A 24893-nucleotide genomic window follows, 5' to 3' on the forward strand; every position below is an offset into this window, starting at 1 on the left:
TTTATAATGATCTATTTTCAAGTCTACTGGTCATTTCTTATGCTGAGCCCTTCTAGTGAATTTTTCATTTCATTTATTGTACTTTTCAGTGCCACAATTTCCATTTGGTTCTTTTTTCTTTTTAAAAAATAATTTCTCTTTGTTATGATTTTCTATTCATAAAGTCATCATTGTCATGTTTTTAAAAAAATCTTTAAACATGATTTCCTTTAATTCTTTGAATGTATTTATAATAGCGGCTCTATAGGCTTTGTCTGATAAATCAAACCTTTACAGACATTCACATTTTCTTGTTTATTTGCATGTCTCATCATTTTTTGTTGAATGCTGAACATTTTAGATAATATATTGTAGCAACTCTGGATTCTTACTTTACCACTTGAAGATTGTTATTGCTTTGTTTATTTGTTTGTTAATCTCTGGACTGCATCTGTGAAATCTATCTTTCTGCCAAATGTGGCCTCTGATGGTTCCACTATCTTTTTTCTTTCTTGTTTTTATTTTTAAGCCTGGTTTTCTAGGAGTTGCTCCTGTGTCTGCATAGCTCAATATTCAGCTAGAGATTGGTTGGAGTTTGCGCTCAAAAACCTCAAGCCAGTAAGGCTTCTTGTCTCTGCATATGGTTCTGTGTGTGGGCAGGGAGTACAAACTTCAGGAGTACAGTTTTCAAGCCTGCCCTGGCTTTTACTTTTCACCAGGCTCTCTTCTGTTGCCTCTGCACATGTGCACAGGCTCCATTGGCCAAGGATGTGCAGGTGACTCAGGGCCTCTCTGGTCTCTGTATACGTGTACCCAACCTCTGGTTAACCTGGGTTATTTGGAGAGCTTATCAAACCCCCTCTGGCTGTCTCAACCCTTGGAACTCTCTGTTAAGTCCCTGGCTGGTCTTCCAGTCCATAGTTTGCCCCAAACAGTGCCAAAACCTCAGCTGGCAGTGCTGTTGGCTATTGCTGTTCTTGATACTATAACTTACAATGCTCCAAATTAAGTGAGGTTCCGTTGGTAGTGGTAGTGAGGCAACTGGTTTTCACAGCCTGCCCCACCCTTGTTAAACTGTTGCAACTGATTGAGCTGGGAGCTTGGGTAATGGGAGCAGCCCCAGGCAAGGACACCATAGACTTATGCTATTCTTATCCAAAGTTCAGTAATTTTCATGAGTAAATGTTTCTTTGTTGTACACCTTTTATTGATTTTCAGAGTGATGAAATGGTTGTTTTTGACAGTTTTTGTCCAGATTTACAGTTGTCTTGGGAGATAGGATTTGGTGTCCCCCTCACTGTCATGCCTGAAGTCAGAAGCCTAGAAAATTTTCAGCCACTATCATGATTTCTTCAAGTATTGCCTGTTCCACATTCTGTCTAGTCTCTTCTCTGGAATTCCTATTAGTTTTATGTGGGACCTTCTTTTTATATCCTCCATGTATCTTAACCTCTCCTTCATATTTTCTGTCTCTTTACCTCTCTGTGCTGCCTTCTGGCAAGTTCCTCAGATATATCTTCTGGTTTGCTAGTTTTCTCTTCAGTTAAATCTCATCTACAATTTAACTCATGAATTGTGTTTTTAATTTCAGTGCTTTTTTTTTCATTTCTAGAAATCTGATTTGGTTCCTTTTCAAATTCTCCTAGTTTTTTTTTTTTTTAGATCAAAGCTTTTATTCTCTTTTTATGTTTTTAATTTTATCTTTTGAGTTTTAGAAATTTTAAACATAATTTAAAAGCTAATCTCTTTTAGCTAAGGTAATACTAGCTACTGTAACAGATAAACCTTGAATTCTCAATGGCTTAATTCAATGAAAGTTTAGTTCTTGTTTAGGTCACTGTTAGTGTTAGTTATCTATTGCTGCATAATAAATTACCCCCAAACATAGTGTCTTGAAACAACAAATATTTATTATCTCAGTTTTTATGGGTCAGGAAACTGAGCACAGTTTATCTGGGTGCCACCTGGATCAGGTGTCTCACATGGCTTCACTCAAGGTGTTGGCCAGGGCTGCAGTCATCTCAAGGCTTGGTTGTAGAAAGACCTGCTTCCGTGCTCACTCACGTGGCTGTCAGTAGGCCTCAGATCCTTGTAGGCTATTGGCCACATACATCAGGTTCTTGACATGTCGGACTCACCAGAGGGCTACTCACAGTATAACATCTTGCTTCTCCCAGAACAAAGGCTCTGAGAGTGAGAGGGAGAGAAGGTATCCAAGATGGAAGCCACAGTCTTTTGTAATCTAATGTCAGAAGTGACGTCCCTTTGTATTTGTGACATTCTATTTATTAGAAGTGGGCCAATTAGAATTAGAAGTCTAGTTCACACTCAAGACGAGGGGACTACACAAGGGTGTGAACATCAGGAGGTAGGGACGATTTGGGGCCATGGCAGGGATTATCACAGTCTAATATTAGTTCATCTTCAATGGAGCTTTATCCGTGAGATTCCTGAGCAGCCTGCGTTAGGAGTGGGTCTGCCAGGAAATATTCTGCAATTGCTTCTATTAGACTATTCTTGGTCTGGGACCATTTTGTATTAATTTTTAATTTGGGGGGTCTGGCCCATGCAGGCTCATGCAGACACAGAGTCCTGAATAGATACAGAATAGGAGATTGGCCTCCTTTCCTTCCAATGCCTGGACCACAGACTAGCTTCTTTATCATCAGTGTGTATTGATAATTGATTTTTTTCGTCCACCTTTGCATCAAAGGCATCTCCTTTCCTACCTTTATGCAAGTTCTCATTTCCAATTCCGTGCTTCATCTGAGCCCAAAACCTTACTCCTGCACCCATGTGGGTGTTAAAAGAGAAGCCCTTTGGTTAGTGAGACCAGGAACCCCTGCCCCACCTCCCACCTCCACTGGGCTGTTTGCAGCATTGACTCACGCAGTTAATATTCTGATTTTCCAGTCTCTTCTTAGCTTTTGTCCCCTTGGGACTTCACTGGCTTTCTTGTGAGCTCAGCTATGCATATAAAACATTTGTTATATTTTATCCAGTGTTTTAGAGTGTTTTGAAATGAGAAGGTTTTCCAAGGTTATTTAAACTAAATGACATAAGTATACAGGATGTTGTCTAGCCCCCAGATGGACCCACCAACTCTAGCATGAACAATTTTCAATTAGGTCCCCAAAAAATATGTTCTTCTAAATGTCCCACACCCGTGGAAATATTTACTGGTTCTGAGGCTGGTTTGGAGAAAGACTAAGGTTCTCATTTCCCAAGAGGATTCTTTGACTTTGACTCTCCTGAAAGCAGGGGGTTGGGAGGGGCAGAGTGGAAGGCAGTGCAGGGGTAAAGGGAGAATTCGCAGTACAATGTTATAATTTTATAATCATGATACAGTCAAGATCAACTCAGGTGCAGTGTTCCTCTGAGAGTCTGTATAAGCCCACATTTCCCTTGGGTCCTGGTTCCTTGTTGGAACTCTAGAAGCTCCTCTTGGCCTGTAGAGATGGAAGGTGTGTGGCCCCAGGGAGTTTCTCACCCTCCCTCTGTCTGCCTTGTATGGCATTGGTCCTGGGATCTCAAAAGCTTCAGAACCCCTGGGAAAGAGAGGCGTCTCAGAAGCATTGTCACTGTGATTTCAGAACCTCCTGCTACTAATAATAGTAGCTAATGCTTATTGAGCATCTGCTGTATGCCAGATATTATGCCTAGTGCTTTACACACGGAAGAGGGATGGAGATACAGGGATAAGCCACAGAGTGAGAGTCCTTCCATTCCTGGTGTCCAGACTTGAGACCAGAACACTTTCTGCTGGGGTTAGGTCAGCTCTCCTGTGCTCTGGGCAGGACCCTCTGGTCTGTATTGGTTCTAGTTGGGGAGTTTCCTGAGCCTGGTCTAGAATTAGCAGGAATTAGATCAGCTCCTGAGCTTCAGGAAATAGCCAGGTATTTGCTGGTCCTTTGTACCTCACAGGTCCAGAGATAGGAAACTGAGAGGTGGACTCAAGCAGTCGTGGTGAAAGCCACAGCTGCCACAGGGGCATGGTTTGTGCCAGTCAAATATGGGAGAACTTCTACAGGATCTTGGATTGATTTTTCCATGGTCTATGATTTCTTATAATGAAGTTCCTTTAAAAAAAGCTTCAGAAAGAAGTCCAGACCATCCTTCTTTTTAATTACTGGGCCCACGCTGGAACCACGGAATCTGAATCTCTAGCAAATTTGGCCGTGAGCTTTAGAGCAGCCAAAGCAAAGAGAGGCATATAGTTTGAGAACCCTGGGTTCAGATCCTTGGGGTGGGGCCTGAGTTAATGCAGGTTTAACAAGCTCCCCAGGAGATTCTGATGCCCAGTCAGCCTGGTAGAGAGCCAGGAAACCTGGCATTTAACTCTGGTTTTACCACTTACAAGCTGGGCGTCCTTGGAAAATTCATCTGCCCTCTCTGAGCTTTAGTTTGCCATTGGTAGAATGGGATGGAAATTCCTGCTCAGTCTGAGGTAGAATCTAGTGAAATCATGTTATGTTTTGGAGGCTGTGTTGCCTTCTACACACGGATCAAGCCATTCTTTTGGGCCTCTGTTGATCGCACATAAATATGATGCCATGAGTCTTTCCTGGGAGATGACACAAGATGCAGCCATGGGATATTTCCTGTCACATTCACCATGTGGATGCTACTGAGGACCTTGTCTGTCATTTCATCCAATGGTCTCTACATAATCACCCATGGGAGAATTTCTCTTGGGCTCAGTGACATGAATAGTCGAGGTTCTCATGGGTGGTGACCCGTGTTTACCAGGTAGGCCCTGAGACCTTCACATGCCACTGACTGAGTGCTTACTATGTGCCAGTACCTGCACCCAGTGCCTCACATGTGTTTCTAAATAGCCCTATGAAGATGGTACCATTACCACTCCCATTTGACAGGTGAGTAAACTGAGACCCAAAAACTTCAGGTAACTTTCCCAGGCCAAACTGCTAGGAAGTAGCAGAGCCAGTGCTTGAGTCCAGGTGGGTCTCACTCCATAGCCTGTGCTGGCAACTCACAGGCTACGTTCCTTGATGCTTTGGCTGCCCTGAAGCTCAGGGTCACCCATCCTGTACAGCCATACTGGGCAGGAGGGTGAGTGTCAGGTCTCTAGTCCTCTCCCTTGGGGTCAGGTGTGAGAAACATCAGGGGCCGGGACTAGATGGAGAGGAAGACTGGTGATCTGGAGGCTGGGGCACAGCCAGACATCTGGGAACAGCACAGATGGGGGGGAGGGAAGAGTATTTAGAGGAAAGGCTGGACCCCAAGGTGGGCCCCACTGCATTTTGGGAAGCAGCACAGGGCACGGGTGCGTCCACCTTTCTTTGCAGAGAGAGCGTTTCTTTTAGTCCGTGCAGAAGAGTGACACAGAGATAAGCGTCTGCAGACCTAGATATATTACTAAGGCAAAGTGCCTCAGGGAGGGCCCACCCCATGCCAGCACCCCAGTAACTGTCCTCCTGGGCCCTGCCCCCAGCTCAGCGAGGAGCTGAACCAGCAGCTGGAGGCCGTGTGCGGGTCCGTGTTTGGGGAGCTTGAGTCCCAGGCTGTGGACGCCCTGGACCTGCCCGGCTGTTTCCGCATGCGGAGCCACAGCTACCTCCGGGCCATCCAGGCCGGCTGCTCTCAAGACGACGACTGCCTGCCCCTCCTTGCTGCCCCTGCCTCTGTCTCAGGGAGGCCCGGCTCCTGTGAGTACGCCCTCTCTGCCTCGGCCCCGCTCTAGGTTGGAGAGCGCCCTGGATTCTGGTTCTGGCCCCCGCCACAGCTTTGCTGTGTGACCTTTGGCAGATTGCTTGCCTCTCTGGGTCGGATAATGGGGAGAACAATCCTTGGCTCTGTGGGTTAGCAGCACGTGGAGTACCTGTGGCTGCTGGGTCCTGTGGCATCGCGTAGGTGTGTGGGGTGGTCGGCCACAGGCACCTACCCGGTCGCATTCCTCACCCGCTGCGTCTCTGCGTTCGCTGGCCGCAGCCTTCAACTTCAGAAAGGCCCCGCCCCCCATCCCACCGGGAAGCCAGGCCCCGCCCCGCATCTCCATCACCGCCCAGAGCAGCACCGACTCCGCCCACGAGAGCTTCACCGCGGCCGAGGGCCCCGCCCGGCGCTGCAGCTCCGCCGACGGGCTGGACGGCCCCGCCATGGGTGCGCGCACCCTGGAGTTGGCGCCGGTGCCCCCCCGGGCCAGCCCCAAGCCCCCCACACTCATCATCAAGACCATTCCTGGCAGGGAGGAGCTGCGGAGCCTGGCGCGGCAGCGGAAGTGGCGGCCGTCCATTGGGGTGCAGGTATGAAAGGAGGAGGCGCCGACGAAAACTCAGGCCCTGGGCGGTCGGGGATGGGTTGAGGATGTCACTGGGCCTTCTGGATACATAGGCCTTTTCCTGGCTTGCTCTGAGCTGCAGGTGGTCCCCAGTGCCTGGTCATCGACGGGGCTGCTCTAACCAGCCCCAGCTCACTCCCTGTCCTTTATCCTGACACCATCACCCCTACTGGCGAGTGGAGAGCGGTGCCCAGAGGTTGCCACCTTGATGCCTCTGACCACCTGGGTCTCTCATCTTGTTCAGGCAGATTGTCTTTGCAGAATCTGCCGGCTGGCTTGGGGCTCAGACATTGCTGTCCCTTCTCCCTGGGAAGGGCTTGCGTCCCTGGTCTGGCCCCGGCCACTGACTCCCCAACCCTGCCACCAGGTGGAGACTATCTCGGACTCGGACACGGAGAACAGGAGTCGAAGAGAGTTCCACTCCATCGGCGTACAGGTGGAAGAGGACAAGAGGTAGGTCCGAGTTGGGGCATCTCAGGCTTTCTTGTGGGAGAAGCGGAGAGAGGGCTGCATAAGGACCTCCCTGGCGGGGTCTCCCTGCTTGCACTCTCTTCCTGGACGTGAGACCACGCCCTTTTATTGAGGGAGGAGTCAGAGCAGCCACAGAGGTTATTCACAGAGATGTCACCAGGGCAGTCATGGGATCTAAAGTGAATTCTTCCTATGCCCATGCCTGTCCCAGGTGCCCTGAGGTGGACAGGAGATGTACAGTGATGGGGGAAGGAGCTGGTAGGGAGAGATAGCAGGTGGGTGCTGAGCAGGCCTCGAACAATGGTCCTTTACAGAGGATTTTTCCAGTCCCTCATTACTTCCCGTGGCGTACAAGTATGTGAGCTCAAAAAGAAACAAATAAACATGAAGATTGCCTCTCAGGGGCCCCTGGCGGATATAACACTCCTCCTCATTTGGCTCACACAAGCATTTAACCAGTCGGGGGTACCTATTATATGGCTGCGTCTGTGGTGTACCCGAGATGGTAGAATTACCAGCAGCCACTATTCTGGCATTAGGTGGCCTCAGAAACATTGCTTCCTTAATTTCCAACTGAAAAATGAGCACTGCAAGCTCTGGAGGGAATACTGGGAGGAGTCCCCCCGTTGTTGGGTTCCTGTGGGAAGATGCTTTCTCTAATGACCATGTCTCAGTGGCCCATTGGCCCTCTGGGCTGCAATGCTACCAGGCCAGTGGCCCTAAGTATGGTGTCTGGGCACCTGCCTGGGGCTGGCTGTAAGAGTTTCATGGTAATCTGTGTTGCCTGTCTCAGGCCATACCCATTAGAGGAATAAAGCTAGAGTCTCAGTGGCAGTCCCTCACAGCTCTGTTCCCACTTGCCGTGGTTTTGGACCTTTAGCTCTCCCCTAAAGTTCATCCAATTATTTCTGGGAACCCCTGGGGGTGTCTTGTGTGTGGGTGTCTGATCAAGTCTTTTTGGGGTTCCTGTCGGATTCACCATTTTTCTCTACTCTTTCTTTAGCTCCTGCAGTTCCATATGCTCCTGAGGCTGTAAATGCCTCCATCAAGGGTGGCAAAAAGCCGCCCTTGTTGTCCCCATCCCTCCTGAAAGCTGCTGTCCTCCAAATTCTTGATATTTCACCAAAATCACAGAAAAGTAGCACTTTGGGCAAACTCAATTCCGCAAGTCCATGACATGTGCTCTTGGGAGATGGGTTTGAAGTCGTGGATGGATGCAGCTCTGTGTTCAGAATCTTGCCCCCAACTCTAATTCTACCCCGTGAACCATGAACCAAGCCCGTGTGTGCCCGCTCGCTCCCTCATGAGGTTTCTTGGTCCCTCATCCAGGTGGAACCCTGGAGGTCCCCTCCTAGAGAGCAGCAGGCATTCTACTGAGACTCCAGCTAAATCAGCAAACTCCGTCATTCAGTCATTGATTCCTTCGTTCAGAAAATACTTATTAAGCATCTGTTATATGACAGCTCCTGTTAAATGCTCAGGGAAATGTCAAAGATATGACTCTTGCCCTCATAGAAGTTATGGTCTAGAAGGGAATCAAGGTAATGCATAAATAATCCATGAATAAAGATGTGATTACACATTATGGTATAATATGTAATGGGATATTACTATGCATTATGGTGGGAACATGAAAGAAAAAAGCAGGAGCTAAGAGGGAAGGGACCTTATTTAGGTTAAGCAGGTGACATCTGAGCTGAGACTTGAGGATTGACTAGGAACCCTCGGAAGATGATGTGGGGGAAGTGTTCCGGGAAGAGAGAATAGCATATGTGAGGGTACTGGGGCAGGAGAAGATTGACATGCATCAAGCACTGAAAGAAGGTTCATGTGGCTGGTGTGGAATGGGATGGGGGAGTGGAGAGGGAGTGGAATGGAGAGTAGGCACGGGCGTGATGAAGAACTAGAATGTAGTTATAACTAATGAGGAGCCATTAAAAGGTTCAAGAAGAAGTGTGACGTGATCTAATTTATGTTTACAGAAGGTCACTAGCTGCTGAGTGGAGAATGAATTCGAGGGAAGCAATAGTGGGCATGGGGAGGCTAGTAAGCAGGACTTTTTCATGATCCAGAAGAAAGGTGATAGTCCTTTGCACTATAGAGGCTCTTGGGTGGGGGATCTTTTTTCCTATTGTATTTTATAAATGGACAGTGTTAGTGTGTGGGAACAGGACTAACCTTTGAATATTGATTTTGTGGTCAGCAACCTTGCTGTTCTCTCATAGGGGATCTCATAGTTTATCTGAAAGTCTTGATGGGTTTTCTTATATAGTCAGTTATATTTTCTGCAAATGAAGATATTCCTTTTAAATCTATATTCTTTTCATTTCTTTTTCTTGTGATAATGCATTGGATAGGACTTCCAGGTCGCTGTTGAATGGAGCACTCTTGTCCCATTCCCGACTTCAGTGGATATGCTTCTCAAGCCCCGCTCATAAGTATGATGATATTTGCTACCGATTTTGATGGATACTATTTATCAGGTTAAGGAAATTCCCTTCTATTCCTAGTTGGCTAAGAGTTTTTATTTATTTATTTATTTAAATAGAAAATGAGAGTGGAATTTTATTGAGTGCTTTTTCAGAATTGACTTTGATGATCATATGCTTTCTCCTTTCATCTGTAATGTGGTGAACTATATTAATAGATTTTCCACGTTGACCCATTCTTTCATTCCTGGGAGGAACCCTGCTTGACATTGTTGCCAGTTTGGATTAAGTATGGCTGTGAATAACAGGGCCTCAATAGTATCTTAAGTGTATTTCTCTCTCAGTTAAGAAAAGAAAAAGCCTGGATGTGGAAGTGCAGTGTCAGGACCGCAGACTCCTTCTATCTTGCTGCTCTTCCACCCTTTGTTTATCACCTCATCTCAAGGAGCTGAAGTTCAGGTTCCAGCTGTCCTGTCTGCATTCTGAGTGGTACCAAGGAGGAAGAGAGGAGGAGGGATTCAGTCCTTCTTTTTTAAGAAGACTTCCTGAAAGTTACAACACTTTCACCTACATCACGTTGGCTGAAACCTCATGACGTGGTGGCATCTAGCTGCAAGGGGGGCTTTGGAATAGTTTTTAGCTGGGAAGTAACATGCAATGAGCAGAGCACATGGCTGAAAAGCAGGGTTCTTATGGCTAAAGACAAAAAGAAGAAGAGATAGATGGACCTCCAGCAGTTTTTGTCTTGCTGTGTTATTTTTATATATGTTGCTGGATTTTTGAATAGTTATTACTTTATTTAAGGTTTTTATATCTGTGTTCATAAGTGATATTGGCCTATGATTTTGTTTTTATTGTTGTTATTCAGTTCAGGTATTAAGCTTATGCTAGACTCCTAAAATGAGTTTGGTAGCATTTTCTGTGTTTCTGTTCTTTGAAACAATTTGTGTAAAGTAGGAATTGTCTATTCCTTAAAGGTTTAGTAAAGGTTGCCTATAAAACTATTGGAACCTGATGCCTTTTGGGGATAGGAGAAAGTTTTTGAACTACAGCTTCGGTTTCTTTAGTGGTTATTGATCTATTCTGGTTTTATTTTTTTGTCTATTGTAGTGATTTATATTTTCCAAAAAAAATGGACCATTTAATAAAAATTGACAGTTTTCAAAATTTGGGGCACAAATGTTCTTTGCCTTAGTACTATAATTTTATAGTATCCATAGGTTATGCCCCCCCTTTTCATTCCTAATACCATATATTTATGCCTTCCTGCTCTTTCTTGATCAATCTTGCTGAAGGTTTGTATATTTTAAAAACTATATTTTATTAGTCTTTAAAAAAAGTAGTTTTTGGTTTTAGTGAGCATCTCTATTGTTTCTTTCTCTTTTAGTTTTAATATTTCCTTTCTTCTACTACTTTTGTGTTATTATATTCTTTCTTCTACCATCTTTGTCTTTTGTTCAGGCTCTCAAGCTCTAGTTCTTATTTTCTAACATGTGCTTTTAAGGCTATAAATTCCCCTCTAACTATGCTGCTGTAGCTGCATCTCATAAGTTTTGAGATGCAGTATTTCCATTGTTCAGTTCTAAATAGTTTGTAACTTTCATCATAATTTCCTTTTAAACCTGTGAATTATTTAGAAGAATTTTTTTTAGTTTCCAAATGTATTTCTTGGGGGTGGAGTCTACCTTTTCAAGATTGATTTCTAGATTTGCTACATTGTGGCCATAGTATGCATTCTGTATGATATTTATTCCTTAGGATTTGTTGAGGCTTCCTCCATCATATACATATATATTACATATATGGTCGGACTTAGAAATTATATTTTTCAAATGTTTATCTTTGATTTTTTTTGGATGTTTGATTTACCAGTTCTGAGAAAGGTGTGTTAAAAACGTCTCACCATAATTGCGGATGTGTTGTTTTCCCTGGTAATTTTATTAATTTTTTCTTTAGTTTGACAGTGTGCTGTTTAGAAGTATTCAGGCTTATGATTGTTATATCTTCTTGGTGGTTGGCTCTTTTGTCAGTAAATAGGCTGCTTTTCATCCTTACTAATGGTTTTTGCCTGGGAGTCTATTTTACCTGAGTTTATTGCTATGGCTGCTTTCTTTTGATTAATTTTCCAGTATATCTTTTTCCTTCTTTCTATTTTTAGCTGTCTTATATCCTTACGTTTTAGATGTGCTGTTTGTAAGCAGTATAGTGCTAGAGTTTAATAGACATTTTAATCCATTTATATATATCTTGACTACTGATTTATTTGGACTTATTTCTATCATTTCTTTAAAGTGTTTCTTTGACATGCTTTTTCTTTGCTTTTCCCCTTTTCTACTTTTCTGCCTTCTGTTAAACTGATCAATTTGGCTTTATTTGTCTTGTTCCTTCCACTGGTTTGGAAGTTTACATTTTAATAGTAATTTTCCTTAAATTTTTAACAAATTTACTTAATTTCATATTTTTCTAATAAAGTCTAAAATTAATATTTCTATCCTTCTTAGGCACTGAACAAGAACCTTGGAACACTTTCATTTCCTTCTTAACTCCTTCCTCCTATCTTCCATGTTATATTTGTCTAGTATTTTGATTATACCTCTTTTAAAAACCCTGCTAAATCAGTTGTTGTTATGTCTTTTATGGTTTAATAGTTCAGATTTACAAACATGTTTTAACAATTTATGTGTTCACTACTGCTTGTTACTGCCCACTTGTCCCTCATGGCTTCAATTTCCTTTATGCTGAAGTACTGCTTGAACTTGGGACCAGTTTTCGAGTTAATATCTCAGCTTGAGGTTTCTGCATTTCACTGGTAATACTCATTTGAACCCCACACCCACACACAAAGCAGTCTTAATGTTTTGATTTCTCAGCATCCTACTTCCAGGCCACATTCCTGAATCAAGACATGAGTTTTCTGGTGCAAGTTTGTAAATGCAATGAACCTCCTTGCTTGCTGGCTTTATGCATGGGATCTCTTTCCAGCTCCCCACGCCGCACAGGTTTGGGGGTTCTCCTATCGTCCTCCCTGGGTGTTCCCATCTAGCCTCTAGCATATGTCTGGCCCCAACTTCCTGTGGCTCTCTTGGCTTAGATTCCCTCTCACTACTCAGATTTTGGATTGCCTTTTTGTTTCTGGTACCTGAAGATTACTCTTTCCTATTTTCAAGTTTGGCATGGTAGCAAAAACGCTTTTGTGATTTTGTTTTATCCATCATTTCTATATATTGGGGGGGATTTCCTAAGTTGGCTCCGTCCATGGTATTGATCAGTCGTCTGGACTGGGCTGATAGCAGCAGATACAGAGAGTAGTGGACCAGTCTGAGAAGCATTTGGAGTGAAGTCAGGGAAGGGCGGGGACGGGCAGAGAATGAGGTCTTCCTTGCTCTCCTGTAGGTGCTTGGGGAGGTGTTGATGGGGCAGGCTGGGCGGGGGGAGACAGTGTTGGATAAATGTCTGAGGAACTGAATTGCTTGGGACAGGTGATCACACTGGGAATTCAGAGGGGGTGACAGGTGGGGAGAGAAGAAATCTGGCACATCTCTCTGGCTAGGCTCCCTTGCTTGTCTGCTGAAGGCATCCTTAGTTATACACCTGCACTGTCCTTTCTGTCCCTTTTGTCCCTGGCACTTTAAGTCTGACTTACCACACACCATGCCCCAACTGGTACATAAAAGCAAGCCATGACTACCGGCAGCCTTTCTAGGCAGACATCCAGGGCTTGCCCCCCACCCACTGCCACCCCATTTTCTTGGACTCTCTTGTCCTTGCTCCTGTCTCACTGGTTGCAGTCTCTCTCTCTCTGTCTCTCTCTCTCTGTACTTTGGTTTTAAAAATTGCCAGGAAGGAAAGGCCTCCTTTTCTGCCTTTCAGGCGTTCCCTGCTAACCTATTGGGTGAGGAGTTCAGATTTATTGCCCCTTATACCTGGGAGTTGTCTGTGGGTCCTTCCAGTTGTTCATCATCAGTGGTGACTTGGCTTAGAAATATGCAGAGTGGGGGTTGGTGCCCTTTCAGTTGCTTCTCCACTGCACCCACACCCAAGATTCATTTGTGCACAGATATTTATTGGATCCCTATTATTTGTTAAGTCCTGTGCTGGGCACTGAGGATACAAAGGTGAGTAGAACCAGACACAGCTCCTGACTGGCCTCTGAAGCTTACTGTCACGTTAATCTAAGAACCTCATAAATGATGTAGAAGAAAAGCTGTAACAGGTGCCACAAAGGAGAGGTATATGCCCTATAAGAGTGTATCATAGGGGGCTTTGACCCAGTCAGAGGGGTCAGGCATGGCTTCCCTGAGGAAGTGACATTGAGCAGAGATCTGAAGGATGAACAAAAATTAAGGAAGTGAAAATGGGAGATAAGAGTGTTCCAGGCAGAAGGAAGAGCATGTGCTAAGGTCCTGTGGTGGGAGGGAGCGTACTTAAGAAACAGTAACCAGCTCTGTCTTAGGGCATCCCACAGCTCCTGTCTTCACAGACCCAGCATACTCTGGGCCATGATGAAAGAATGTATCAAGTGTCCTTGCTGAACGTTAGAAGACTGATCCTGGGGCCCTTGGAGAACTTAGAAGCCATGCGATTTCTGCCTCTAACTCTCTCTAACCATGGGGATCCCCCTGTATCTTCCACCTCCAGATTCCTCCTACTAAGACCTTACCTTAAATTCCAGATTTAGCAAAAAAACCAAAATAACATAAACAAAAAATACCAGAATTCCCAGTTCAATTTGATTATCAGATAAACAATGAATAACATTTATGATAAATAGGTTCCAAATATTGTATGAGACACACTTATACCAAAAAATTATCTGATATTTGCCTGAAATTCAAATTTAACTGGAAGTCCTGTGTTCTATCTGACAAACCTGCTTATACCCACTTGTGCCTAACCAGTGCCTCCTGGAGAACTCTGTATGGGAAGGCTGCCCCCCGCCACCCCTTCCTTAGCATGATGGTCACTTCTGACTTGGGGACCTTGGGAAGGGCACGAGCTGAAAGAACAGAGGCCCTCGAGCCCTGAGAAGGAAGCTTCCATCCTCATTAAGCTATATGTTGAGAACAGTTCTGCAAAAGCAATGAGTTGCTGACTGACCACAAGCCCTGGCAGTGGATACCACCTCCATTCCTCAGCCATCAGCTCCAGGATGGTTCCTGACTGACCATCACGATTCTTCCTAAATCTCCCACCCTAGCCCCACCTCAGCATCACTGTCACAGCCCCCAGGCTGGGGCGGTGGACTTGGGGACCCCTGATTGATGATATGTTTAAGCTCTTAGATGCTTTCTCAGAGAGGGAGCTAGCACATGGGCTGAGCTTGCTGAAACGTCCCTGCTCTTCCTCCTCCCTGCCCACTCCCCCTCCCACCCCCACCAGCCTGCTGCCAAATACTCCTGGCAAAACCTCTTGACAACTCCTGGATGTTGAGCTTTCCTTGGACATTGTGTCTCTTGGGATAAGCCAGTTTCTTCCCGGAGCCTTTCGTGCTATCCCTTAGAGAATCACAGTAGCAGTGTCTCCGTGAAGTAACCATGATAACAACTTCCAGAATTGTCAGCAATGGGATCCCTGTCACCTTGAAGAACTCGAGCGGAGGAGGCCTCCTCAATCCTGTTAAAAGGCTTGGGCAGAAAATATCGCAAAAGGCATTGTTATGAATTAGTGATAATTCATAACTGGAGCTGGTTTCTAACCTGTGTTTTCAGCTGTGGGTGAAGACCACGGCAAATACTGCCAAATCCAGAACCAAATAGGGACATAAGCCCTGGACTTCACTACCGTGAAAATGCATCTGTTATAGTTAGGATTAGGTTTGGCTGTGAGTTACAGGAAACCCTCAAATGATAGTGACTTAAATATGATAGAAATTTATTTCTCTTTTGCTTAGAGGAAGGCCAGAGAGGGCTGGTAGGTGCTCCACAATGACAGGACCCAGGCTCCTTCTATCTTTTTGCTCCTCCATCCTTCTCATTTGGCTTCCATTTCATGTTCCAAGATGGCTGCTTGAGATCCAGCCATCATGTCTGCATTCTGGTCAGCAGGGAGGAGGAAGGAACAAAAAATGTCATGCCTTCTCTTTTTAAGAACATTTCCTGGAAGTTGCACACACCTCTTCTGCTTATATCTTATGAATTAGAACTTAGCCACATGGCTACAGCTAGCTGCTAGGGAGATTGGTAAAAGAATCTGTATTCAAAGTGGCCTTGTGTCCAGCATAAAATTGTGGGATTGTATTACTAAGGAAGAAAAGGAGGATGGATGCTGGGGGATGATTAGTGGTCTCTTCCATCCTTCCAACCAACCAACCAGCCACTCACCCAGCGTCTGTTTGAGAAATTGCCCTATTCAGTAAGGGAGACAGATATGCAAATAACTACAATCCAATGTGCTATGGAGTATAAAAGAGGTTTTATTGAGTACTGTGGGAGAACAGATGGAAACGATCAACAGCAATCATAATAATTAATAACTACAATGCCCTAGCTGGGTTCTCAGTGCTACATTCCCGTGATTTTCTTTGTCCCTTTCTTTTCAGTGAGAGCAACAACCCTTCCTGCCTCTCCATATAGTGGCTTACGTTCACAATGGGCAGGCCCGGTGCTGTTCTAAGTTCTTTACATCTGTTGTCTCATAACAACCTTACCAGCAGTTGTGTTGTCATTCTCATTGATAGATGAGGAAACTGAGGCACAAGCCATGGAGCTGGGCTGCCTTCCCGAAAGATGCTCATTCTCCTTCCTTCCTCCACCCTCCCACCCCCGAATCTCCAGCAGACAACCTCCCTGCTCACTTCACTGTAACCACTGAGGTCATCTGGTGGGACGTCTCTCCACTTCCCGACCAACCCCCAACTTGCTTGCATCTCTTCCCTCCACCAGTCCTGCCTCGGAGGTGGAAGCATCTGCCTTCCTGATGAGAGCCACCCCTCTCGCTCATTCCTAGGGAGGCACTGCAGTGGAATGGTTTAAGAGCTGCCCTCTGCAGCCAGACTGTACTAATTTGGTAACCGTCTGATCTTAGGAAGTCACTTAACCTCTCTAAGCCTCAGTTTTCTTATCTGTAAGTAGGGGTGTTACTAACACCCTTATCATAGCACTGTTTCTGAGGGCTGAGCATGTCGATTCATGTAAAGTGCTTAGCCTGGCACATACTAAGTGCTCAGAGGGTGTTAATTATTATTTGCCCCCCTTATATCTAGTCCTTGGACAACTGTCTCTCTCTTCTCTATCTCTAATCAATTTCTCTTTACAGGCTATATTCGTTTCCTATTGTTGCTGTAATAAACTGCCACAAATTTCGCAACATCCAATAATGCATGTTTATTATCTTACATTTCTGGAGGTCACAAGTCTGAACTGGGATTCCTGGGCTAGAATCAAGGTGTTGGCAGTCCTGATCCCTTCTGGAGGCTCTGGGAAGAATCCATTTTGTCAGCTTTTCCAGTTTATAGAGACTGCCCACATTGCTTGGCTTGTAGCCCGCTTCTGTCTTCAAAGCCGCCAATGGCGAGTCGAGTCCTCACCTTGCATCATGCTCCAACCTTGATCCTGTCGTCCCATCTCCTTCCCTGGTTCTTACTCTTCTGCCTCCCTCTTTCACTTATAAGGACTCTTGTGATTAAATTGGACACACCTGGATAATCCAGGCTCTTCTCATCTCAAGATCCTCAATGTAATCATATCTGTAAAGTCCCTCTTTCCATGGAGGTAACAAATCCAGAGGTTCCAGGAATTAGGACATGGACCTCTTTGGGCAGCCATCATTCTACCTACCCTACAGGTTCTCTCCCCTTGGGATATGGCACATGAGAACAATCCTAAACAAAATACCCCTCCCTTATTTTCCCAGCTTTATTGAGATATAATTGACAACCAAAATATTCCTCCCTTAAAGGTACACTGTCTTCTCTCTTCCTCCCTTCTCAACCCAGCTCTTTGAAAGCGTTGTCTTGCCTAGTTTTCTCCACCTCCTGACAACCCCCTGCCACCTGCGTCTGCCCCCATCCTCCACCAAACCTACTCTCGCCTTGATTGCCAATGGCTTCCATATTGCCAGATCAGTGGACACCTTTCATTCTTAACTGGCTGCATTTTCCCTGTTGGCTGCTCATTCCTTCTTGAGACCCTCTGTCCTCTATCTGCCTTTGGGTGACTTTCTGCTCGTTTTCTTCCTCTTCCTGTCTGGCCTAGACCCCTCTGTGGGCTACACTATCTCCACCCACCCCTGAAATGTCTGTGTCTCCCAGGGCTTTAGAGCTTTGTTGCATTGTTCTTTTTTTGGAAATCACACTGCTGGTTCTAAATGCCACTTGCACAAGGATGGCGGACTCCTGCATGAGCTGTGCAAATCTCTGGCCCCTAGCTGGGAGTGTTGGTGGAGATGGTGCTTCCTGTAATCCCATAAGCTCCTCAACTTCTTTGGCCTTCCTTGAAGTAAACACAGTGAGAGAGCTCACTTGAGAACCATGAAGCCTGGGGCACTTATGCTTCTGTTCCAGACTGTGTGTCCTATTTCCATCAAGACAGAGCATGACCCTCTCTGGACCCCTCAGAGGACAGGTGAAAGGCAGCAAACCCAGTGATGCCAAAGGACAGGTCCCTGTGGGGATAACAGGAAAGCAGGCTGGGAAGGCAGATCTTCAATAATGTGTTTCTTGGGGCAAGCCCCACCTTTCCCTGCGTGGTTTGCAACTGCTGGATCTCTGAAGGAGCCCAAAGCTAACTGGAGCTCAAAGGCACAAAAATATTCAAAGGGAACTAAAATGTGTCCTAATAATTCAGTTAGACACACAAGACTCTCACCAGACAGAACAATTTAACCGAACAGTGGGGCTGCCTCCAAATGCAAGAAGACTGCTGAGGGAGGTGCGGTACTGAGGATGTTCTTGGGGGCGGTCAGGAGGTTCGCAGAAGAAGAGGGGACTTGAGCAGGGAATGGACAGGGAGCGAGCAGGAGGAATGCCATTTCAGGCAGGGGAATAGCATGTGCAAAGGCTCAGAGTGAGAGCTAGTATAAGCCACTTGGGGAACAAGGAGAATGGAGGGGGGAAGAGGCTGGAGAGGAGGACCGCATCCAGAGAATATGCCAGCATGGGGTAGATGCTAGCATTGGAAGCACGAACTTTATCTTATTAGTGATGGGGAGCTATGGGAGAGTATGGAGCAGGGGAATGAGTTGGCAGAGGTCAGCTTCAGGAAGACTACTCCAGTATGGACGGGTGAGGCAATGTTGGGCCCCAGATCTTAAAATATGCAAGGTATAATTTTAGAGAGAGGAGGTACCTTGGCAATTACTGGTCCATTCCTATCATTTTATATAGTGTGTATTTACATATAATATATAATCATATATATCATATATTTTAAATACACATATATAGTAGATGACCTAGATGGAGAGTGAGTGACTTCCCAAAGGCATACAGCAGCAAGGCCAGTATTAGAACTCAGATCTGACTCCTAGTCCAGTGCTCTTCTGCACTGTCCTGAGTGGAGGCAGAGGTGTCTGAGTCAAGGCAGAGGGTGATGCAAATCTTGACGAGGGCAGACGCCAAGGTGAAGACCATGTGGGAAGCAATGCAGATGTGTTCTCACTGTCTCTCCCTCTGGGTGGGGGTTGGGACATAGGGCTCGTTGGAGACTGCACATGAGTGCATCTCTCTTTCCTGGGTCCTGCAGCATCCTTCTGGGCCTGGTTTCTATGGCAACAGGCTCCCAGCAGGCAGCCCGCCAGCTGGAGGGAAGCAGGCAGGCAAGGCAGGCAGGGAGAGACGGCCTGGGCAGCAGGAGGAAAGCTGAAGTTGTGGGGGTTGGGGGAGTCTCCTGGGAAGCTGGAGGGGCCCCTGGAGTTGGCCCCCCAAGGCCTTCTCTCTTCTGACCATATGGGGGTGGCAGTAGCTTAGGACACATGGGTCTTTCTTTTATAGTCCTTGAATTTCCAAACCTCAAACTTCTGTTCACCTCCCCTGCCACCCCCGCATCTCCTGACTCCCTCTTCTTCAAGTGTTGTCTGATCAGCCTCATGCACCTCAGGGGGCCACTGACTTCTTCACAGAAAAGAGCCCCAACTCTGAACTCAGGGGGGTAAAAAAAAAGAACAAGGCCAATTGACTTTCTGTTTTGCATAGTATTTGCATATTATTAACTCAAAGACAAGAAATTTCCAGGCCCTGTGTTATTCCTGCCAACAACTTAATTCAACTCCACTGGCACCGGCTGGCTGACTGTGTCTGGCCAGGCTCTGGGCTGAGCCATGGGGGTCCCCAGAGGAAAAGTCCTCCCAGCTGCAGCCACCCCCACCCCGCAGCTGCTCCAAGGCAATTCTTCCTGATGTTCTAGCAGCCTGTGTGGTGGGAAGTGCTTCTGCTGTGCAGCCTGCAGCCCTGGGTCCAAATCTTGGCTCTCTGGGTGACCATGGGCCTCTCTGGGCCTTCTTTCATTCATCTCTCTGTAGGGCTGAGGACATACCCGCACAGCTGGCGTAAACTAGCAAAGACATACCGTTTGTTAAAATGCTGAAGTATTTCTGTATTCATTGGTAAAGAACCACCACCCTAGACCCTCCCTGGGCCCCTCTGGTCTGCCCCATGATCCAGCTTCTGCAGGGTGATGCCCTGGCACTTCTCTGTGTCTGTTCTGGTTGGTGTATGCCAGCATCTGTTCTGCCCATGGAGTACAGATAGTTAAATATTTTGAATATCACCGCTGTCCAGAGGCGTTATGAAGTATATTAGGTACCCACCCGTTGCAAGGACTGATATATTTAAAGGTCGTGGATTAATGTTCATCATTTTGCACGTTTCCTTTCTCCTTCCTTTTCCTTTTGGCCTGAGTAGGGGATGAGGGCTGGGATAAGACTGGGCAGGGGCAGAGATGACAGCCACCTCTCTCACCAGGCGGGCGAGGTTCAAGCGCTCCAACAGTGTGACAGCCGGCGTGCAGGCAGACCTGGAGCTGGAGGGCCTGGCCGGCCTGGCCACAGTGGCCACAGAAGACAAGGCTCTGCAGTTTGGACGCTCTTTCCAGAGGCACGCCTCTGAGCCCCAGCCCGGGCCCCGGGCCCCCACCTACTCAGTCTTCCGCACGGTCCACACGCAAGGCCAGTGGGCCTACCGCGAGGGCTACCCACTGCCGTATGAGCCGCCGGCCACCGATGGGTCGCCCGGCCCTGCCCCCGCCTCCACCCCCGGCCCCGGGGCCGGCCGCCGTGACTCCTGGATGGAGCGGGGCTCACGTAGCCTCCCCGACTCAGGCCGCACGTCCCCCTGCCCACGGGACGGCGAGTGGTTCATCAAGATGCTGAGGGCGGAGGTGGAGAAGCTGGAGCACTGGTGCCAGCAGATGGAGCGCGAGGCGGAGGACTATGAGCTGCCCGAGGAGAGTGAGTGGGATGCTCTGGGGGCGCCTCCGGCCTCGTGTGCGTGGAGGCATCCTGGCTCACTGGAGAGCAGCGGGCCAGCAGCACAATGGGAGAGCACTTTGGTTGGGTGTGAGCGTGCCTTCCTTGCTGTTCGGTTCTTTAGCCCCGAACCTTGGTGGGTCCCCATTGGCAGCAGGGCATGCCGGGAGCTCTTGGAAGGAAGTAGGGAGCAGCTTCAGAGGCCAGGGCTAGGACCAGGGAAAGTGACGAGGCAAAAAGGCTGAGCCGTCTAGGAGATGGCCGCCAGTCCAAGTCACCAAGTCCATGGGGGTCAAGGGGATTCTGCTCCGACCTGGGCTTCTGTGGGGATCTGGGTCTGATCCAGGTGTTGCGACCAGGACTTCAAGGCAGAGGAGGAGGCAGTGCACAATTTCAGGTCATGCCTGAGGCGTAGGGGAAGGGGATTCAGCCGAGACATGGCCCTGGCCTGAGGGAGGACATGGCCGTTCCCTGCAAGTCCAGACTGAGGGGAGACACAGTCTCACCCTGGAATCCCCAAGTTGATGGGATGGTGACTGGGAAGACAAGAGGCACACACATGAAATTATTCAGTAATTCTTAATGAGCCAAGGAATCATATACTGATGAGTGACAAAGTTCAGCCAGTGGGTAGTTATTAAGCTAGTGCTTGGCTGAGGCTATAGGGCTAGGCTGGAGCTGGTGCCCATCTGTTCTGTGACGTGGGAGGGAAGAAGGACACAGGCGGGTAAGCACTCAAGAAATGCCAGTTATATGAAGGAAGAAACATCAGTGTCTGAGGATTCCATCTTGGTGACATGGGATAGGAGCTGCTTGTTAGGAACTGGAGGATGGAATGGGGAGGGGATTGGAGGAGACTGATGGGTAGACAGTGCCAGATAATGGACGGGTCAGAGTCATTCAGGGCAGACTTCCTGGAGGTGGGGGAAGGAGAGCTCTCCCTAAATCTCCTTCTGTTCTCCAGTCCTGGAGAAGATCCGCAGTGCCGTGGGCAGCACACAACTTCTCCTGTCCCAGAAGGTTCAGCAGTTTTTCCGGCTGTGTCAGCAAAGCATGGTGAGTGCCCAGGAATGGAGAGCCTACCAGATGTGTGTACCTGTAGGAGGCCAAGTGTGTATATGCCTGGAGGTGAGACCAGGTGTTTGTGCCCGAGAGAGAAGTCTGGGCTCTTTCTTGTCTCCCTGTCTCCCAGGCCCTACTCCACTCTCCCAAGTTGAGCTTCCTGACAGTAAGGGTGGGTGGGGCTTTCTCTGATCCTGGCTGGAGCACAGACCTCGCTGACTGGCTGTCCCTCTTCTGTCTTTCTCTGCTGCAGGACCCCACTGCGTTCCCTGTGCCCACCTTCCAGGACCTGGCGGGTTTCTGGGACCTCCTGCAGCTCTCTATCGAGGATGTGACCCTCAAGTTCCTGGAGCTACAGCAACTCAAGGCCAACAGCTGGAAACTCCTGGAACCTAAGGTGGGGGGAGGTCCCTTCAAGCCAAGAGGCCAGACCTGGGAAAATGCCCTTCCCCAAAGTGGAGGGGTGGAAGGGGCAGGAGAAGAGACCCATGGGCAGCAAAGGCAGCCCTGGACAGGTGATGGGGACCCTCTTCTTCCACAATGACCGCACTCTTGGTCACTGCCGTCTGCTTGGCTTCATCACTGCCTGAGCTGCCAGAACCCTGAGGTGCCTGCAGCCACCCTGGACCAGCTGCAGTTTGAGGAAGCAGAACTAGAGCTTCCAGAAGGGCAGACTGCCCTCAGCTCAAACCGAGGCCCAGAGGCGATCTTGAGGGTCCCCTCAGCCCTCATCTCACCTTGTGAGACCTTGTCTGTGATGGGGCCCAGAGGCCTCGTATGTGAACCCCCATTGCCCTGCCCGGGGGAGCTGCCCTCCTCCCTACCTGGAATGAAAACATCCGCTTCCCCGGAGGGAGTGCTCCAGAACGGCTCCACCAGGGGGCGCTCGAATCAAATCAATTATTTTTTAATGAAAAATGTGGGTTTGACCTTGTCAGAACAAGTACATCTGGGGCTTCAGGTGTTGGCGGATTCTAACCGCACCCACGTGGCGGAGCCACAAGATGTTAATCCCTCCGGGCCGTGGGGGGTAAACTGGGAAGTCGGTGTGGGACCCCGTCTCCGAACTAAGCCGCCGCCCCCTCTGCCGGCAGGAGGAGAAGAAGGTCCCTCCGCCGATACCAAAGAAGCCGTCGCGGGGCCGGGGCGTGCCGGTGAAGGAGCGCTCCCTGGACTCGGTGGACCGGCAGCGGCAGGAAGCGCGCAAGCGGCTCCTGGCGGCCAAGCGCGCCGCCTCCTTCCGCCACAGCTCGGCCACCGAGAGCGCCGACAGCATCGAGATCTACATCCCCGAGGCCCAGACCAGGCTGTGACCGGCCCGGCCCGCCCAGCCCGGGCCCGCGGTTTTCTACCCGTACTGTACACCCAGCGTCGAGGTCACTGTGATCGCGGGCCGCCCCGTGCGCCCGCCCCGCCGGCACCGCACGCCCCGGCCCCTCCTGCCCATCACACTCTCGTGGGTTTTTTACCTTCCTGACCCCACGCGAAGGCGCCCGGGCTGGGCTGGGCTGGGGGCCGTGCCTCTCCGCCCTGCGCCCCCACCTGGACTCCCCTCCCTCCTGGTCCGACGCTTCGTCCCCACCTCCTCCCCATGGGCACCATCTCTACCATTACTTCCCCCCACGGGCCAGGCCGGGCCGGGTCCCCCATCTGGGCTCTGCGTCCCCCCCACCCCGCGGGGCTGGGCTTCGTGGGGAATCAAGCTTCGTGGCTTTTTATGAAGAATCCCGAACCCCGCCTAGGAGCCCGCTCCACCCTCAGCCCTCAGCCCACCGGGCCCAGGGACCACAGTGGCTGGACCAACCCAGGACCAGGGCGCCTGGGCCTCTCCCCTCTCCCAGCTGCTGGGGAGGGGAGATGGGGGCTTCCCCTCACCACACCTGTGGCTGTTCCCACACCCCCCTTGAGTATCCCAGGAAAAATAAAACGGCAGAACTGCACTCGAGCCACCTGCTCTCTCCAGAAGAAGCCACCTCTGCCCCGTGCGTGGGGAACAGTGGGTGGAGGGAGGAGCGGCTGGGAGCCCACGCTCTTGGTTTCGGGAGAGCGGGGGTGGCCTGGGCCAGCCAGGGAAAAGGGGATTCGGCCCCCTGGCGGCCACAGAAGACCTGAGCAGTGCTGGAGGGATCCGGATGGGGTGAAGAGAGGAGGACTTCGACCTCTCCACTCCTCCTAGCTCAGTCCATTTCTCTCTCTGCCTCCCAGGGTTCCCGCAGAGAGGGAAGCCCAGAGCCCGGTGCCTGGCACACAGCATGTGCTCAATAAACAGGGGGTGCTGTTATTCTCAGATATGGACAAATAATTGGTTTCCTTTCCCCTAAAGGCCCACTGTTCCCTCTGCTCCAGTCATTCCTGATCAGCAGTAGAAAAACTCTTCAATTAAGTGCATCACGTTTTCTGATGCCTCCTATGGGTGGGCACTTTGGTGGGGGCACAGGAGGAGGAGAACACAACTTTCCTAGGAAGCTAAATGGCAACCCAAACGCAGTGGTGATGACTAATATTTATGGGGTGCTTATTGTGGGTTAGGCAGGGGGTGAGTGCTTCACATGCATGAGGCTCATCCTTAGGACAGGTGAGACAGCAGAAGCTCAGGAGAGCTTAAGGGACTTGTCCAAAGTCACAGGCGGGGCTAAGAGAGGTGGGCCTGGGTCTGTCGAATGCTAAACCATGAGTTTTTAGCTCGACAGCCTTCGGAGCCCAGAAAGAGTTTGCTGGCAGCCCTCACCCAGAAAGCCACCTTTCCAATCCCTGGGGTTGATGTATGCCCCTGAGACAGGAGAAAAAGCCTTCCAAGGGGTTGGCTGCTCTTCTGGGCCACACTGGATGTGAGCCTGGCGCACAGCATGGGCCACACTAGCCAATTCTGCTCATTCATTCAGCAAACGTTTCTCAAGATTTCCTATTGGCACTGTCCAGCACCGGGGAGATAGCCCTAAACAAGTGTAGTTTCTACTTCAATGGCTCTAACGGTCTTATGGGAACAACAGACAAGTAAACAAGCAGTTACAATAAAAGGTGAGTGCTGGGAAGATGACTGGGTATTAGCCACTGAAGGGCGGCTGGGGCTAGGAAGAATGATCCACAATCACAGAACAGCCATGCAAAGGCCTGGAGGAGAAAGAGGCGTTGGGAGTGCAGAGGCTTGATCATGCTGGGCTTTTGGGTCAGTTTGAGGAAGGTGGGTCTGGGCCCTGAGGGCCATGGGGAGCCACAGAAGGAGTTTGAACAGGTGAGTGGCATGAACAGAT

The 24893-nt window shown here is 48.7% G+C and overlaps 1 protein-coding gene across 1 annotated transcript in view; it reads left to right on the forward strand.

The window, feature by feature from the left end:
• The window catches only part of DLGAP3 (DLG associated protein 3), a 33636-nt gene extending 10583 nt beyond the window's left edge, over nt 1-23053 (forward strand). The window contains exons 4-10 of the mRNA XM_046662845.1: nt 5435-5648; nt 5932-6245; nt 6648-6733; nt 20078-20562; nt 21545-21636; nt 21896-22039; nt 22737-23053. Of these exons, the coding sequence (XP_046518801.1) occupies nt 5435-5648; nt 5932-6245; nt 6648-6733; nt 20078-20562; nt 21545-21636; nt 21896-22039; nt 22737-22955 (1554 nt within the window). The 3' untranslated portion in view covers nt 22956-23053. The remainder of the gene's footprint in view (nt 1-5434; nt 5649-5931; nt 6246-6647; nt 6734-20077; nt 20563-21544; nt 21637-21895; nt 22040-22736) is intronic.
• The last annotated feature ends 1840 nt before the right edge of the window (nt 23054-24893 follow it).

This window comes from Equus quagga, chromosome 5 (assembly GCF_021613505.1).
Source record: "Equus quagga isolate Etosha38 chromosome 5, UCLA_HA_Equagga_1.0, whole genome shotgun sequence".
In the NCBI taxonomy this organism is placed as follows: Eukaryota; Metazoa; Chordata; class Mammalia; order Perissodactyla; family Equidae; genus Equus; species Equus quagga.